This window comes from Petromyzon marinus, chromosome 5 (assembly GCF_048934315.1).
Source record: "Petromyzon marinus isolate PM22_M1 ecotype Great Lakes invasive population chromosome 5, UKy_Petmar_22M1.pri1.0, whole genome shotgun sequence".
In the NCBI taxonomy this organism is placed as follows: domain Eukaryota; kingdom Metazoa; phylum Chordata; class Hyperoartia; order Petromyzontiformes; family Petromyzontidae; genus Petromyzon; species Petromyzon marinus.
Genome location: NC_133671.1, coordinates 16,689,452 through 16,707,732, shown reverse-complemented (window position 1 = coordinate 16,707,732; position 18,281 = coordinate 16,689,452). Strand labels below are relative to the sequence as shown.

The 18,281-nt window shown below is 45.4% G+C and overlaps 1 protein-coding gene across 12 annotated transcripts in view; it reads left to right on the top strand.

Annotated features, from left to right (window-relative positions):
* CIT (citron rho-interacting serine/threonine kinase) overlaps nt 1-8,519 on the top strand; it is a 62,935-nt gene extending 54,416 nt beyond the window's left edge. For all 12 annotated transcript variants that reach the window (XM_032947168.2, XM_032947170.2, XM_076062191.1 and 9 more), the window contains one exon: nt 402-8,519. In XM_032947168.2, the coding sequence (XP_032803059.2) occupies nt 402-449 (48 nt within the window). In that variant the 3' untranslated portion in view covers nt 450-8,519. The remainder of the gene's footprint in view (nt 1-401) is intronic.
* Nucleotides 8,520-18,281: the final 9,762 nt, after the last annotated feature.

Below are 18,281 nucleotides of genomic sequence, written 5' to 3'. Positions count from 1 at the left end.
CGTTCCGACCAATAAAAACCGCCCACGCCCAATTGTGGTATTTGTGCGTGGTGTAACTGTCATTTTCTCTAGCTGTTCACAAATCCGACAGTTTCACATCTACCTATACTTCAGTCCTCATTGAGTCGGATATGCGACATTGGACTGCACGCCTGTTGATGGAAAACTCGACGATTAATGCATTTTCAAGCATTAGTTGCACACTTGTTTTATATTGGCAAAACCCGGCCAGCATTTTTTGATGCTGAAATCAAATGGCATGTTTAAAGAGCCCTGTTTTAAATTTTGCAAAACTAGATCAACACATACAACTTGTAAATCTGTTGTGTAAAAATGCATTTGAAAACGTGCACATTATGCATTACGTTTGTCATTGAAACGAACTTTGTTTTCACCCCAAGGTGGTTGCCAACTACTGCCCCACGTCTGCGTACGTTCATGACGACTAGTGGTCACCGCGCCACTGGGTCATCTGTCGAGCATCTTGCACAGAGCACCTGGGAGGGGCAGCGGCCCTCTGTGTGAGTAGAGAGCACAGCCCTTCTTGCTCCCTGTCGAACGACTCGGACGTTGTACAGCGGCGATGTGCATTTGGCCTAATGTCTGTGGACTGTGAAGGGTACATTGGCCATGCAGCCTGATGTGTGCGCTGTCAATTTGGCACCTGCCTGCTTTCTCCCGGCATAAAAGACAGAACTCTCCTGGCAGTGCCGAATGCTTGCAGCTTTTAATGGTGGATCTATCTGAACTAGAACTTGAGCCTCCGCAATGTCCAATTGTTACATAACACTTATTCCTGCCCTTCTGCTCGAAGAACCGCTTCAAAGCATGACAGGAGGCAATGCTGCAGGGCATTGTGGAAAGCATCGTCACCTTTTCATCTGAACTTCCAGGGTCGCACTGTGGATGGCGTCAATCGTTGGCTCGGGTCACTCTTTGCTGTGACTCCCTTTTTCTGCCGTCAAGCTCGTTTTATAAATGGTCCCGATCATTATGCATATATTTTCCAAACTAATGACGTAACGGCCAACCTCGGATGTTTCTTCTACGCAAAATACGACAGCGCCGGTTGCTGATGGGTCGTGACGAAGGGATTTGGGTCACATGTTTAAAATGTATTCTTGATGCATTGGCAGACAATCCTCTGTCTTGTTAGCCTGGCCAGGCTTGGTTTGGTTGCAGAGTTGCCTGGAGACTGTTTATTTTGGTACTGATGATAATAGCTTTATTTCAATGCTTCTCCTGTAAGGGTACGCAGCAGTACGCTTACGTCACACACCACTTCAATGTGCTCTTTATTTACGGGAGAGTACAATACAGCGGCAGCGCGCACCACTTGTAAATGGATAAACGAGTGCATTGCAGAAATCCCGCGTGTAGCAGTCAGGCTACAAGTGACGAACATTTATTCTGGCATGAAAATAACAGTTCCACAGAAATGTGTTTATTCATGGGTACTGGCACAATGATTTATGTACCATCCTGCCTGTACTGCACCTTTTATTTATTTCAAATGCATAATTAGATTGAGAAATGCATACAGTTATAAGGCATGTAGGGCACACAGTGGCACATTGTTATTATTAAAATGCAGAACAAATGAGAGACCTTTAAAATATTGTATGGACTGTTGCAGGGTAAACACACATCCAGTATTATTATGCAAAATGACTTGTATTGAAATGCCGCAGATCTAGCTTGAGAAGATCCATCGTTTTAACCCGCATTTAGCTTTTTTTTATGCTGTTTAATGTCGCATATTTCTGAGCAGCGCTAAAGCATCGCCGCCTCACACTTGGTGCACTATTATGGCTACGAATTAGTTACGCTTCTGAATATTTGTTGGTCCACCAAATGAAATGAGAATTGAAATCTGTATTTTGGTGCTTTAACCGTGCCAGCCATTTGACACAATTTGAAGCGTGGATGGACACAATTTTTGCACTTGTTGTTTTACCGACATTGAGTCCACAAACGAACAAGAGTCGATCGCCACACTTCGTGTACCGTGTCACCTCGGAATTTCAGCTTTGCGTTTGTTACCTTTACCCATTTCTTACACTCTTCTTTGACCTTGGATTAGGATATATTCACGGAGTGCTCCATAGCAAAGGTAAAAAGCCCGAACGTTAAATTTTGCACTTGGTATAAATGAGTGTCGTGATATTTTCTGAGAAAAGTGTAATACGAGTGGAATGGTTTATACCCAAGAGGTCGAGCGAGTCAAGGCCTTATCAGGTGGCCAAATGTGTCATGTTCCCTCTTATCGTTTCATTTATGAAAATTCAAAGCACAACTTTAAACATGGTAAAGGCCGTTAAAAAGGGGATGCGAGTTGCATCAATTTTCTTCTACGATATCTCGTAATGTTGGATTACTGTTTAGAGGAATAAAGCATCGTTTGAAAGTGATTTCTTTTTTAACAAAAAATTGTTTACCATTTAACTTGGATTGTTATTCGTGAAAAGCTTGGTTCTATTTTAAAAAAAAATATTTACAAATAGCAAGGACATTTGTTTTTCCGTCTCAGTTTTGTCGAACTCAATGCTACCATTTCTATTTAACACACGATATAGTCTGAACCAGTTTTATTTGCAGGTGTATGTCTGTCGCTTGTTTCTTTATGTACTGGTACTTACTTTACTTTATGTTCCCTTTGTCCCACTGCCTTCTGTTTATGTAACTTGATGGTTTTGTGCATCACAAAGTAAAACGGTAAAAAAAACCACATTGTCCAGTGTTGATTCATATGTGATTGTTGTCCTATTTGAGTTTCTGGTAGCGGTTATACCATATCTTCAAGTTTTATGCTGTTAGACTACCAAAAGTACGGGCAAACATTTTCCATATGCTAGGAATTGCTCGTCACATTACCAGACAATTTTGGCCGCGCTCGTATCTGTGTTTTCCCCTGTTCTTGTCCTGACTATGTATGTGTCATACCACTAATTACCTTGCCACATAAATTACAGATAGAAAAAACACCATGCGGAGCAGATTTGTGGTGTGAATGGGGGGGGGGGACATTTCTCCCAATATTTAGATAGTTGATAAGTGGCTTTAGTTTGGTTGATTAATGGGTAATACAAAAATAATTTGAAATATGCTCCGTTTGTGCTATGGCAACTTGCAGCGACCCACCAGAGTTTGATTCCTGGTCACGGCTTACGCCAATTCCAAATGATATATGGAAGAGCATGAAGTGCCACAAAACTACCGCTCCTCCGATAAGCACGGTGCGAAAGAAGTTAAACATACATACAGGACATACAATCAACTCCCATTACCAACACAGTGCCATCGAGAGGACTTCATCCAGCCAAGCCTTTCTCCTTCCCTTAGTCTCGCGATGCACTAAATCAGTAGTTCTTAACCTGGGGTGCACGCATCCCCTGGGGGTGTCAGATGCCCTCTCTGGGGGTGCGAGACATACCAGATTTTTTTAGAAGATAAATCGTTGAAAACAAATTGAGCACGGGCACGTAAGTATAACTACTTTGTTTCATTAAATCTATGTTTGTATTAACACGGAAAAAAATTACCGATTGAGAACCAAAGGGGTGCAAGGCTGCAGTAATGGTTAAGAACCACGGCAATAATCCATCTGGCACCTTCACACAAACTGATTTCAATGCTCCGTCTCTGCGGTGGACACCCTCTCAGTCATGTTCCTTCCTCTGGCTGCCACTCCTTTGTTAGTCTCGACCACAGTCCATTCCTTCTAGTGATGTGCTTCTGCCCAAGTCTACTTATAATGATTAATAATAAATTATCTCGAGTGAACAAATGTTCTCTAATCCATGTGCTCCTCTTCTTTCCGTTTCATAATTGCGAGCTTGCTTTGTGTACTATTACACTTTTGCCCATTTTCTTAATCAATGTCCATGTTTCTAATGCATTATACAGAGATACATTCGTTTTTTTATTTTAATGGAAGAATTAAAAGCATGAGCATGAATGAAGACCATGTTAGCCATCTCAGATTTTCCAAGAGTCCTAGCAAACGTAAATGATTGAAGAACTCAAAGCTATGGACACGTCTATTGCAAACATTTGAAAGATAAACATGCTACGTAATTCTAGAGAACGGCCTACGTTTAGATTTGATACACAATATTGGTGAACATTGCAAAAGATGCTGTCGCAAAGAATGTATAAAAACTTACGAAAATATTAAATTATAATAAACCCTAATTAAAGTGCAAATTATCGAATGTGTGTGAATAATGCGCTCTAAACATTGGAGCTGATGGGCCACTTATTGCCAGCCCTGAGAATGATGTCCATCTGCTCGAGATAAATGCTTCGTATGCTTTTAAAAAACAAACAAACGTACATCTCTGCAAACCAAATCGCCCCGAAACTTTCCCGCACAATCGGCCAATGTCTGGATCTTTCTAAATAATTTCAGGCAAGATTGACGGTGAAATGCTTTCCACAGAGTGTGCCGGCACAAATCCCTCGTGCAGTGAGATGTCTCCACGGCTGTCAGCTCACGGTTCCCTCCTCGTCCGCGTGTGTGCTTTTTGCCTCCCCCCCTCGTGCACATTTATTTTTGTAGTAAAATAAATTGCAGCCTTCCCCTAAATGGACTGACTGCAGGTTGTTACACAAATTCTATAATTTACTGTGACCTTCACCTGAAATGGAAGACTACGATATATATACACAGGGCTTCATTTCTCAAGGAATATTTTTGGAGTACAGCTCCGGCTAAAATTAATCCCTGTGTGTGCATCTACAGTATTTCTATATTGCAAATTGTGCAATCCATAACAGGGCAGCGTGACGTGGTATGGAATTTGTTTTCCCCTTCTGCATCGGCGCTCAATGTGACACTAATAAATTGACACTTAATGGACATAATTCCCAAAAATGTCAACTGCATATCAGTGGACTCTGGACTGTGAATGTTCGCTGCCAAGCAGGGTGTGACAGGATGTAACGTGACCTGAGGTGCACACACACATCACTTGGCACGGGTCAGCAAGGCGATACACGTCACGGGCACATGTCAGCATTCTGCATATATTTGTATTCACTTGGGGAAGATTGTCTCGGTGAGAAGGGGCTGTCATTTTCCTTGTTAGACGGTCGCTGGACACGGGTGCATACGTACTGACTGCTACTAAGTTACGCTTAACTCCCATCACTCCACATACTGTGGTGCATATTGAGTGGATGTATTTGCATTCATCGTAAGTTGAGGTTTTTATTTATTTTGCTCGCTATATAAGGAATAGTTTAATTTAAATGTAAACTACACCCCTATAATGTCATGATATATAAAGTGAGGGAAAAAAGTATTTGATCCCCTGCTGATTTTGTACGTTTGCCCACTGACAAATGATCAGTCTATAATTTTAATGGTTGGTTTATTTGAACAGTGAGAGACAGAATAACAACAACAAAATCCAGAAAAACGCATGTCAAAAATGTGAAAAATTGATTTGTATTTTAATGAGGGAAATAAGTATTTGACCCCTCTGCAAAACAGGACTTAGTACTTGGTGGCAAAACCCTTGTTGGCTATCACAGAGGTCAGACGTTTCTTATAGTTGGCCACCAGGTTTGCACATATCTCAGGAGGGATTTTGTCCCACTCCTCTTTGCAGATCTTCTCCAAGTCATTAAGGTTTCGAGGCTGACGTTTGGCAACTCGAACCTTATGCTCCCTCCACATATTTTCTATGGGATTAAGGACTGGAGACAGGCTAGGCCACTCCAGGACCTTAATGTGCTCCTTCTTGAGCCACTCCTTTGTTGCCTTGGCCGTGTGTTTTGGGTCATTGTCATGCTGGAATACCCATCCACGACCCATTTTCAATGCCCTGGCTGAGGGAAGGAGGTTCTCACCCAAGATTTGACGGTACATGGCCCCGTCCATCGTCCCTTTCATGCGGTGAAGTTGTCCTGTCCCTTAGCAGAAAAACACCCCCAAAGCATAATGTTTCCACCTCCATGTTTGACGGTGGGGATGGTGTTCTTGGGGTCATAGGCAGCATTCCTCCTCCAAACACGGCGAGTTGAGTTGATGCCAAAGAGCTCCAATTTGGTCTCATCTGACCACAACACTTTCACCAAGTTGTTCTCTGAATCATTCAGATATTCCTTGGCAAACTTCAGACGGGCATGTATATGTGCTTTCTTGAGCAGGGGGACCTTGCGGGCGCTGCAGGATTTCATCCCAGCTGCCTTGAGATCATTGACAAGATCCTCCCGTGTAGTTCTGGGCTGATTCCTCACCGTTCTCATGATCATTGCAACTCCACGAGGTGAGATCTTACATGGAGCCCCAGGCCGAGGGAGATTGACAGTTCTTTTGTGTTTCTTACATTTGCGAATAATCGCCCACTGTTGTCACCTTCTCACCAAGCTGCTTGGCAATGGTCTTGTAGCCCATTCCAACCTTGTGTAGGTCTACAATCTTGTCCCTGACATCCTTGGAGAGCTCTTTGGTCTTGGCCATGGTGGAGAGTTTGTAATCTGATTGATTGACTGCTTCTGTGGACAGGTGTCTTTTATACAGGTAACAAGCTGAGATTAGGAGCGCTCCTTTTAAGAGCGTGCTCCTAATCTCAGCTCGTTACCTGTATAAAAGACACCTGGGAGCCAGAAGTCTTTCTGATTGAGAGGGGGTCAAATACTTATTTCCCTCATTAAAATGCAAATTAATTTATAACATTTTTGACATGCGTTTTTCTGGATTTTGTTGTTGTTATTCTTTCTCTCACTGTTCAAATAAACCTACCATTAAAATTATAGACTGATCATTTCTTTGTCAGTGGGCAAACGTACAAAATCAGCTTGGGATCAAATACTTTTTCTCCTCACTGTACACTGCCGGATGAAGGCCGTCGCAAATCCCTCGTAGTTTTGCGACGCAAAAAAATCCATGTAGCCCCTGCACACGAATCGTTTTTTTTTTATCACCATCTTTCGCTGGGGATTATACTTCTTTTATTCCACGATATATAGAAGAACTTTGTAAGAAACGATAATTGATAAGTCCTGCATTCATTTCTACCTCAGTCTTGGTTGAGCACCTACTTTTCAGATGTTATGGTATATTTTGTCGAGTGTGTTGACGCTAAAAATGCATCGGATTTCGGTAGCATTTAATTTTTATCACGCGAATTTTTAGATGGCATTAACACAGCATCAGTGCCATTCACGTGTCCCTGGTGTAGCGACGCACCCTGTGTAACACATGGACTCTGCCGATGAGGCAATTGCATCAGTCATTATTCCTGAACAACAATAGAGGGTGCTTCAAAATGTTTTTAGCACTTATTTGGGACTCGGGTTTAATGGAAAAAGAACGGATACTACACTGTAACATGATAACAAATGTATGGTAATAGCTTTAAAAAAAGCCAGAGTCTCCAATTGTTCACCATCATTGTCAACGCACGGCTCGAATCTTTGCCAGGTGATCTCCAGAGCCCGGAAGCACATTTCTTGTGGTGTCGTTGCAAATTCTCTGAAGTGTTAACATTGTTTTGAAGCACACCCTGTACAATCACTGAAACTGACTTCACATTGATGTCAGACTATGTTGTGTCATCATTTTCATCATGAGCCATGATCTATCCACGGCTGAATTAAGCCCCCCCCCCCCAAGCCATTACCATTTGTCAACGATCTCCTGATGCAACAAAACCATGTGGATCCGACATACGAGTTGATTTCATCACTCCACGGCCTCTCGAACGCATTCCGTTACTTGACCGCCGCCACTCTGTTGGTTTTATTGGTGCTGCTGCTGCTGTACTCATGCACCACGGATCTCCCTTGCTGGGAAACTGGTTAAAGGGGACGACTCGTGTAACGAATCAAAATAAGCTAAATTAAACAAAGGAGATGTAGAAAAAAACATTCACCTAGCCGTTGCACGATTTTAACAAGGGTGGAGTGTTAGCGTAGCGGTTAGCGCACTGCGATACGAAACTGGCGACCGGAGTTCGATTCTCGCTCACTGCCACCATCGGGTGACTATTATCTGAGCCGGTCCTGCGCCTCCCCATAGTTTTGCTCGGCCTCAAATGAGTTACCCGGGTACGATGTGTAAACATCGCCACTGGGGAGACGAAGGCGGCCGGGCGCGGTGTTGGCCACCCACCCCCTCGTGTGTCGTGCCGGCCTTTATAGATGCTCGCTAACAGCACTTGCCCCAACAGTCTGTTACAGGCTACACGGGGGGGATCATTTTCTTTGGTGCGGGGTCTGGTTCATACCACAGTGCACGAACCACCCCGCTACCCCCACCCCCCTCCTCCCCCGCGAAGGATGAACGGCGCTGGAATTTCCAATGTTGAATGAATGCTGGAATCGTTTTAAAATTACTTTAAAAATTTACACCTATCTGTGCCTTGTGTCACTTTTCTTTGTCATCAACGCTGCCGCAAGAAATATATCGATACGTCCACGGCACACAATTCACAGATGGTCCACAATTCCTCGAGGTAACAGTTCTCGCCAGATTAAATCCCGTCCCTTTGGGTGATTCATCGTGTTATGCACAACGGCTCTCATGCACACCGCCCGAGGTGAATCACATCTCGGTCTGCCAATTGCATGCATGAAATATTGATGGTGTGCTTGCTTCTATAAAATAATCATCATCACCGCCGCATCGCATAAGGCCATCTAAATCAAATAAGGCATTTAAATGAGTTCCCTCCTGCAATCATGAAATTGAAGATGTTCATCTTTTTAAGTAAGGGTGCACGCCATAACAGGATTTTCTCAATGGTTAATTTGTGGATATGGGGCTATTGTGCCCACCAATTAACGTGTGCGGAATGTGCATTGTCCCATTTTACAATTAGCCGTTGTTGTACGCCTCCAACTGTTATTACAGTCTATATGTCTGGCGTCTCGTTGTGCTATGAAGAAGGGCCATTGCCTAAAATGTTGCCAATTGAATATACACACACACACGTGTACACTTTGGCCTTTAAAGTTATGAACGAATGCGTTGACTTTTTGTGATATACCCGTGTTTAATCTTTGACCCACATCCCTAAACGTGTAAAAAAATATTCTGAAGACAGGTATAATTTTATAGTGTTTGTAATAAAATATAAATACAAAAAAATATTCAGCCCTTTTTCAATCCATTGCTGGATGAAAGAGTCTCCCACTGTTGGCCCTGGGGATTGTTTGACCATACTTCATTTTGGTCTTCCACTGTCGGCGAGGTCTTCGGATTGCTATTTTCAGTACCATATCACTCCAGCGCTGTCCTCCAGACAGTCTCGTCCCTTCACCTGATGAAGGCCGCTTGTGTTGTGGCCGAAACGTCGTGATTTTTGTTATTTTATTTTTTACCTACGTGACTTTACCCAATAGAACCAAAGAGTATATACAGTATGTCATCATTTGAAAACATACCCAATGTAATTACACCGATCTACTCAATATGCGTAATCTGTCGGCATGCTTTCGCAGTGAACCTGATGCTGTCAAAATGATGGTATTGCTTACGGCCTAGCTTAAAACATTTGCAAATCCTCACAACAGCGCAGCGTCTGTGCGTCAATCATTACATTCATGGGATGGGCATTCATATTACATATGAATTTGGTGTGACGGGTAAACCTGCAGAGCTGGAACTTGGTGTTGTGCGAGTCGAGTTTAAAAAAAAAAGCTTCATAATTAGACTTGGTCAGTCCACTGCTGGATGAAGGGCTCCCCAATACAACCATCTCTCACGAGGAGGATTTTAATTTTTACTTAACTTTCGTGACTGCAGGAATTCATATTCGGTGGTTCTTTAACCTGGGGGCGCACGCACCCCCTGGGGGGTGCGAGACATGGCCAGATGTTTTTAGAAGGTAAATCATCGAACCACAGCTACTTATATTCTTGGTTCTTTCGGTAAAGTCACGTAGAAAGGAAACAATAAAATAATAAAAATATACAACAATACTTAGTTTAATCAAACCTATATTTATGAACATTTTCCATTTTTTTACGATTGAGAACCAAAGGGGTGGGGGTGGGGGGGGGGGTTTAGGCTGCAGTAGAAGGTTAAGAACTACTGGTCGAGAACAAAGCGCTGTACAGTATATCACACCTCGTCTCAATCCTTCTAATACCTAGCTAGAGTTTTATTTTTTTAGCATTGGGGACCCCCCGATGACAGCTGTCCCCGTGCGGCACAAATTGACGCAGCAGCGGCCTGCAAGTGGGCATTAGTCAGCAGTGGGCAATGTTGCCTAGCCTATTCCAAATAAAGTATTTTGTAAGTATTTTTTTTTTCCTTTCAATTTCGGCCATGACGCTCGCGACACACGGCCCACGCTTTCTCAAATAACGTCATGGAATCTTTAACATTCATGACAGTAGCGACGCACACGGCGAGCACATTACGTGGTGGAGCAACACACGCCTGTGGTTCAGCATTGTGGGGTAGATCACACAAATGTTGCGAAAATCCCTTCCCATGCTCGCCGATGTGACATGCCCTGGCTTGCGAGAAGAATTTGGTATGGCAAAGTGTGGATAATTTCATCTCTCCCTTCTGCATGGGATATAGTGTTGCTCCCTCGCACGCGGGGGTTTTCTGCGGGTGCTCCGTTTTCCCCGGACATATAGAAACACTCATTCATTGGCTTAATGCATCTTAAAACATTTACATATTTATGTACAAGAATGCAGCGTTTGGGCAATTGTTGGTGCCGGCTCACCGCCTGACTCCCTTCCATGCTTGTATGTGGTTCCTCAGCGATTGTGAAATGCTCTTTGCATGAGCGAAGCAATATATATATAATAAAACATACAGCATTATGGCTAATACTCCCGCAGTATTGTATGTATGTTGAGTTTATTTTGCACCGTATGTAGTCGACCATGCTAGTCGGAGGTGCGGCGGAAGGAAAGCAAACAAAAAAGCAGTTCTGAAGAAATTAGTTTTTCAATCTACATTTAAAAGTTAGTAGCTCCAGTGGCTTCCGAATATCAGAAGGAAGAGCGATGCAGACGGTCGCAGAAGGGCATCTGAAAGCGCAGCGATGCAGTGGCCCTCTTTGTTCGATGGCTTAGCCCCCAAAGCCGCCGTCTGCTGTGAGGATGAAACCGGACGGAGTTCGCGTGATGCTTGATGCTCCTTGGTGAGATCAGTAGCTTCTCGTGGCTCATTGGTGGCAAGCGCTTCGGATTGAATTTCGATTGAAAGCTTTCGTGACTGCAAGGATTCATCTTCTTTGGTTCTTTCGGTAAAGTCACGTAGAATGAGAATAAAATAATAACTTGATAAAATAAAATAACACAATAAAATTCTCACGACGTTTCGGCCACAACACAAGTGCTAAATTATCCTGTTTGATTTGTACTAGGTGCCTCTGTGGATGTGTAAGCTTTGGCTTTAACATAGCTATTTCTATGACCAGTCACAAGCTAATCACTCAGCTATTTCAATGCTAAATTCTCCTGTTTGATATGTAAACCCCTTTGTCAAGGTGCCTCACTTCTCTAAACCAGCTTAAAAGACGCTACGAATCTTAACAACGTTCATTGAGGCTCTGTCGTCCCGACAGGTCTGTTCCTTTCACCTGAAAAAGGCCACTTGTATTGTGGCCGAAACGTCGTGAGAATTTTATTGTGTTATTTTATTTTATTAATTTATTATTGTATTCTCATTCTACGTGACTTTACCGAAAGAACCAAAGAAGACGCTTACGAACGAATTGGTTTCATTAACAAGGATGACGATGCTGCACGGCTCAAGACGATGCTGCTCGGATTCAACCGGGGCGTGCTCGACTTGACACGCAAACCTCTGTGACAATCGCCGTCTGCTGCTCGCACACGTCACCCGCGATCCGTGCGTTATTCCACCTTGCTCGCACACCGGCTGATTTACGTCGCTCCCCGCGAGCGCATGTGATCATTTAAAAGTGAGTTCGACAAACGCTGCACCGGCGTCACGCCGCACGCCCTTGATGGCCGGAGTTTCTCCCGTCACCCCGCAGACGATATCTGTTGTGTTCAGTTTAAGCGTCTTGTCACGACCCGCCACGCACTAGTTGCGAGATCGTCACGCGACCCATCACCTCCCGCTCGTAAGCGTAGATCGCGCTCACGCGGGACAAACTTTGCGCATTTCACCTAAACATAGAGACGCGACGTTGTTTAAGTTAAACAACTTTGTTGTGAGCGACCATCTGCGTCACGGTGCAACGGAGGTTGTGGGACGTTCCCTTTGAGTAGCCCCGAATCGCTTCTCTTGTCTCCATTTGGAGGGGTTAGATCATCCATCCCCATGCGGATGAGTGCGTTCGACAAAACTGACAACTTCGCGCTCGTTGCGATGTCGCCAAAAATTAGTTTTTATCTCTCTCTCTCTCCCGTCAATGAGCATCAACCACCATCATCGGGACGCGAACTCCGGTTTCATTCTCGCAGCAGCAGCAGCAGCAGAGGCGGCTTTTGGGCAAAGCCATCGAACAAAGACGGTGGCCACCGCTTTCAGAAGCGCTTCCGCGGCCGTCTTGCCAACGCTCTTCCTTCTGATATTAGGACGCCGCTGGAACTATGCACTTTTGAAATCACCTCGGTTGAAAACTCATTTCTTGTCCTTCCCCCCCCCGCATCTCCGATTAGCACGCTTGGTGAGTAACACGCAGTACGCTTTCGTGACCAATATCATCGATAATACAGGTTTTCTTTTGGGTTAAATCGCGTAAATATAAAAATGTGTTGTTAAACCCACCACCACCCGACACAGCCAACGAGTAAGTTTTGTCACGTAAACAGGAACATGCCAATTCGTTACTGGTGTTGTGCAGTAGAACCACGCGGACACGAGGAATACTACAAGGGCTGTTGCCGTTTATTAAACCACTGTTGCACACTGCACTCTAACTCGCACCAGAGGTAGACGCTCTCGATCTGGGACCTTTACTCCGGACACTGAACAATGTCTGGCCCTGCCTTCGGATATCCTTGAGGGCTCTCTCCCACTCGTCTGCCCGGAACGGGGGCTCATCTAGCACCGTCCGGCGATGAGAGAGAGAGAGAAACCCTCTCTCAGCCGATCCTTATTGAATGCTCGGGACCCTACTCTCGGCTATTCCCTTGGCTCTCCCACTCGTCTGCCCGGAGCGGGGGGTTCATCCAACACCATCCGGCGACGAGGAGGGAGAGGAACCTTCCAGCCGATCCTTGCCCTGGCTCCCCACAACGACCCCGCTTTCGTCACGGGGGTCCCCCCTGTGACGTGAAGTCCTCTTTGACTAACAATCCGCTTCGCACCTCCCTCTGTTCGCCCCCTTATGGTTGCTCACAATACTCCTCTACACCAGTACAGCACTAACCGCTGTGTTGGAGAGCAAAACCACAACATTTACAGTCTGAGTAGGACGTTTCGCTAGCAATTACAACTAGCGTAACCAGGCGACATGTTCGGTTTACGTGACAAACCTTACTAATTGGCTGTGTTGGGTGGTGGCGGGTTTAGCGAACATATTTACGCGATCTAACACACAAAAAAACTGTATTAGGGTTGGTTACGTACAACATACATACAATTACATTGCAGGGTCAGGGGAGGGAGTGGGGGGGGGGGTGGTGAGGCCTTCATCCGGCAGTGAATAGAGCTGATTTTAAATTAAGATTGAGCTCTCAGTGCGCGCGCGTGTTGCGTGTTGCGCACGCGTTTTCGCGTGACGCAGACACCGTGAATTGCTAATCGCGTCACGGGGGGCGTGTTTAACAATCATCGGGCGCGTGCGGCGTGGAGCGAGTTAATTTGTACGCGAATGGGAGGAGTAAATGTTGGTAAACGTGGCCTGGTGGTGGTTTGAGAAACCTTGCCACAACGGGGAGACATCCGCGCGATCCGGTTGGACGTCAAACATCAAACACTGGAACGGGAAGGAAGCTGTCTCAATTCGAAGCGACAACAACCCACAGAGAGAGAGAGAAAGAGACACGTGGAGTGAGAGAGAGAGAGATTTATCTCAGTGAGCTCGAGATATCAGTGATGGAGGCGGCCTTGCCCCACCGGTCCAGGGGGCTAGACGAAGACGCGTCAAACCCTCGTTACGCGTGTTTCATGTGTGCTCCGTAGTCACGCGGGAGTTAAGCGTCAGCGTCTTTGCGTAAGGCGTAGGGCGCACCGTTGGGAGTCGTGGGGGGTTTATTTATGGGCTCGGCCAGAGGGAGCAAAGCGAATTATCGCATTGCCTCTCGGCCCGGTTTTCTATTTTGTTACGCGTTAAATCCCGCGCAGCAAATTACCGATTCCCCCCCCCCCACCCCCCATTTTTTCTCCCCAATTTGGGCGGCGAGCTCCCGTGGGGCGCGACGGCTCTCGTGTCGCTCTTGTCCACGCCACGCAGCCGCTCGGCCGGGGCCATCTACCACGCGCGACGCGTTTCGCAATCGCGTGGCGAACAGCGCCGCCGTCGATAAAATCGAATAAACACGAAGGCGCCCCCCCCCCCACCTTCGTCCACGAGGACACGCGCAACACGGGGTAGCCCTTTGGCGAGCGTGTGTATACCAACAACAACTCGACACACAAGCGTGAATAACGCTGCGTGCGAAAGGAAAATAGTAAAGCGTAGGCGACGTTTCGGGCAAGGGCCCTTCGACGTGGCGCGCAGAGATGTGCGTGCCGGTTGTTGTTTTTTTCCGCGCTGCGTATACTCTAGATGTCTGCACAGTTGTGCTATGAAAAAGGGCCATTGTCCGACACGTAGATTAATACGTTAACGTCTCAATTTTAGGGCAGTGTTATAAGCGTATATCCGTATGCGATTTTTGTTATTTTTGTGTGTGTATCCACCGCCACCAAAATCACAAATGTGTTTAACATACAGTACACACTTCCACTCAGCAAGGGACCGTGTGTCGTGTAAGAACACGTGCCCATTCCCCCCCCCCCCCCACAACGTGAATTACGCACGGGCGCGTAAATTAATGAATACACGCATGTCCCTAGCGATCGTTTTAATTCGCATGCCTATTCATCCAGCTTCATAACGTCGTTTGGGATTCTTGCAGTTGTCCGTGTTTATTGTAGCGCGTCGTAATAAGAATGATCGCTCACAGCACCTTTGCCAATCCACCTCTGGATAAATGCCTCCCCGAGGTCGAGCCGTCCAATAAGGGTCGTTTAGACCATACTTCACCTCGCTGGTGGGGTGGATGGAGGAGCCATGCAGGACCGGTTCAGATAATTATCGTTCGCCGTCGACCTTTGTTATCCACGGCCGGAAATCGAGTGCGCTAAGCATGGCGCCACCGCTCTACGGACGAGATTCAACAACTAAAAAAAAATTGTACAGGAATTTGTGTTGCGTGAACATTGTTTTACGTCACCACATTATCAACAAAAACAATGCACATTTCACCCGTGAATCATTGCAGTTTAAACAGCTACAAGCGTAGCTGTCCGTATGTACTAACAATGTAAACTTCTCAACGACTCGCGCAGACTATCTTAGCAGGATGGAAAACTGTATAAAGTGAGCGCACGTGACGACATTGAACTCTATGTTTTTCGGGGGCTGATGTAAAAAAATATATAAGTTTCTTTGTTTCATTCTGAAACACGATGCCTTCTGCCGTGACCGCACATTATAATTATTCAGCAGCGCGGAGGTGCATTGGTCGAGAGGGGCGCGTGAACGTCGTCCCCACTCCACGCGAGCGTGATTTATTTCGATCTCATAACATTCTCAAAATGTACACTAACCATTCTCACTACAAAGACAAAGATCCCCCGAATAGCCTTTGACGGACAAAGCGAGCACCTATGAAGGCCGACACGGCGCGCGTGGGAGTAGGTGACCAACACCACGCCCGGCCGCCTTTGTCTCCCGAGTGGCGATGTTTTTACACCGCACTCGGTACGCATTTGAGGCCGAGTCGACCTTAGGGGGAGGCACAGGACCGGTTCAGATATTCGTCGCTGGTGTTGGCCGTGAGCGGGAATCGAACTCGGGTCGCCGGGTTTGTAGCGCAGCCCACATTCTCACCACACACGCACGGGTGTAATGAGTTCGCCACAATCATCATAACATACAATACAATATACAGCCATTATTCGTTATTCGTTATCCGAACTACTAGTAACAATGATGATTATCACCATCATTAACATTATTCAGCTACCTTATTAAATCAATCATTATTACCATTAATCAGCACAATCATCTATAAAATATATATACCAAATACATAATCATCATCTATAATATCCTTCCTCGATAATATTCATCATCGTTATCATCGTGAACTCGCATCACCTTATTGACAATTAATGTATCACCTTGTTGGCAAGTAGAATCGATGCAGTGAATTCTGTCTGGTTCATTATGTGTTTTCACAGCCCATGTCTAAGCTGGGAAAAGTCAGCTAAGTCGTGTATTGTATGCCAAGCTTTTGTTCATGCGAGTCCTTATTAGCATATTAATACCCGTTTCATAGTACGGTGTCATCCCGAGCCAAAGTAGCCCAACCCCTTCGCCTGCTCTCATCACGCTCGGTTTATTCGGGAAGAAACTTTCCCCTGTGGAATCGTTTCGCGCCAACTCGCCCCAGCCCCAACAGCCATCCCTCCTTTGTGTCTCCGGTACTAATTTTCATCTCTACCCCCCCCCCTCACTCATCCTCCACCACTTTCCCAGCTCTCTCATCCTAATTAAATATCAGCACTTGTTTATTTATCGCGTCTTCATCTCATTATGAATAATCTCATCACACATTCATGGAGCCCGAGTCGTTGTGAGCCATGGCTGTATTGCTTTGGTTAATTGGGGACAGGGGGTGAACATCACGACGTTGGTTTTTTTTAGCAACTGAGAAACTACTGATATAATAAACACAATGCTATGCAGAAGCACCATTGCCAGAAACATCGCCCTATTAACAATTTTTTTTACAGCGGTGTTATTGACGTATGTGCTAAGGGTTTTTGTTTTTTTGGTAACGTGTGCTTGTGTTCCACCGTTAATGCTAACGCAGAATAGAAAAAATACAACTTTAATGTAACATTTACATGTCATGCAGGACAGTGATATATATATGTAATTGTGAGATGCAATATATTGGCATTCATTTACAAATACGTCTACTCAGTGACAATGCATATAATGAATGTAGACATATGAGCACACGCGCACCAGTTTTTGAATCTATTTGTGTGGAACTTTGAGCGTTACATCGTTGCACGAAGGAAAACAATAATTCATGAAATTGGGCACAACACCGACCCCCTCCTGGAGATACGTCTGGAGACGCAGCGATGGTCTCGTGGGGTAAAATAACGGCCGTGATTACCGGTGACCTATTCTCTGCTTTGATGTATTGCACCTCCCTCCTGCCCTGTATTGTAATACAGGAGATGCTACGGGGCGATGTCTCGTAATCAGTACGCGCGCGTGCGTGCGCGCGTGTGTGGAGCGGTGGTGTAACGGTTAGCGCGCTGCGCTCGCGAGTTCGATTCCCGCTCGCGACCAACACCAGTTACTATTATTTGGACCGGTCGTGGGCCTCCCCTTGGTCGACTCGGCCTCAAATGAGTACCTGGTGCGGTGTGTAAACATCGCCACTGGGGAGACAAAGGCGGTCGGGCATGGTGCTGGCCACCCAACCCCCTCGTGTGCCATGCCGGCCTTCATCAATGCTGCTCGCTAACACCACTTGCCCCAACAGTCTGTTAAGGCTAGACGGGGGATCTTTGTGACCAGATTTGTCTATATTTTTTTACACCAGGCACAAGTTTGGGCGGGATGCGTCTTACAATTCGGATCATATGGTTCTAATTCTTTTTTTCTGCAGGTGTGTCGACGATTACTACTATTTATTTTTTTCTACGCGAGGTGCATTTCTTGTTGTCTTCCCCAAAAGTATTTAATTAACAAAACGATGTCAGGTGCACAACACAGACGACATAATTACAGTACAACGGAAACCTGTCTAAACCTCATGTTTCAATAAACCGTTTCAATAACCTACACAACTCCTCCACCCCCCCCCCCCCCTCTGGCGTCTCCCTAAGCTCTGATACCCCTGTAGGAGACGAATATTAAAAATGCGTTATATATACAGGGTGCTTAAAAAATGCGAACACTTACATGGGACTATAGTTTTTAAAGCAAAAAGAACGGATAATACGACACTGTAACATGATAACAAATGTAATGTTAATAGCTTAAAAAAGTCGAAGAGTCTCCACTTATTCGACATCATTGTCAACGCGTGCCTGGAATTTTCTCGAGATGATCTCGAGAGCCCGGAGGCACATTTCTCGTTGTTGCAAATTC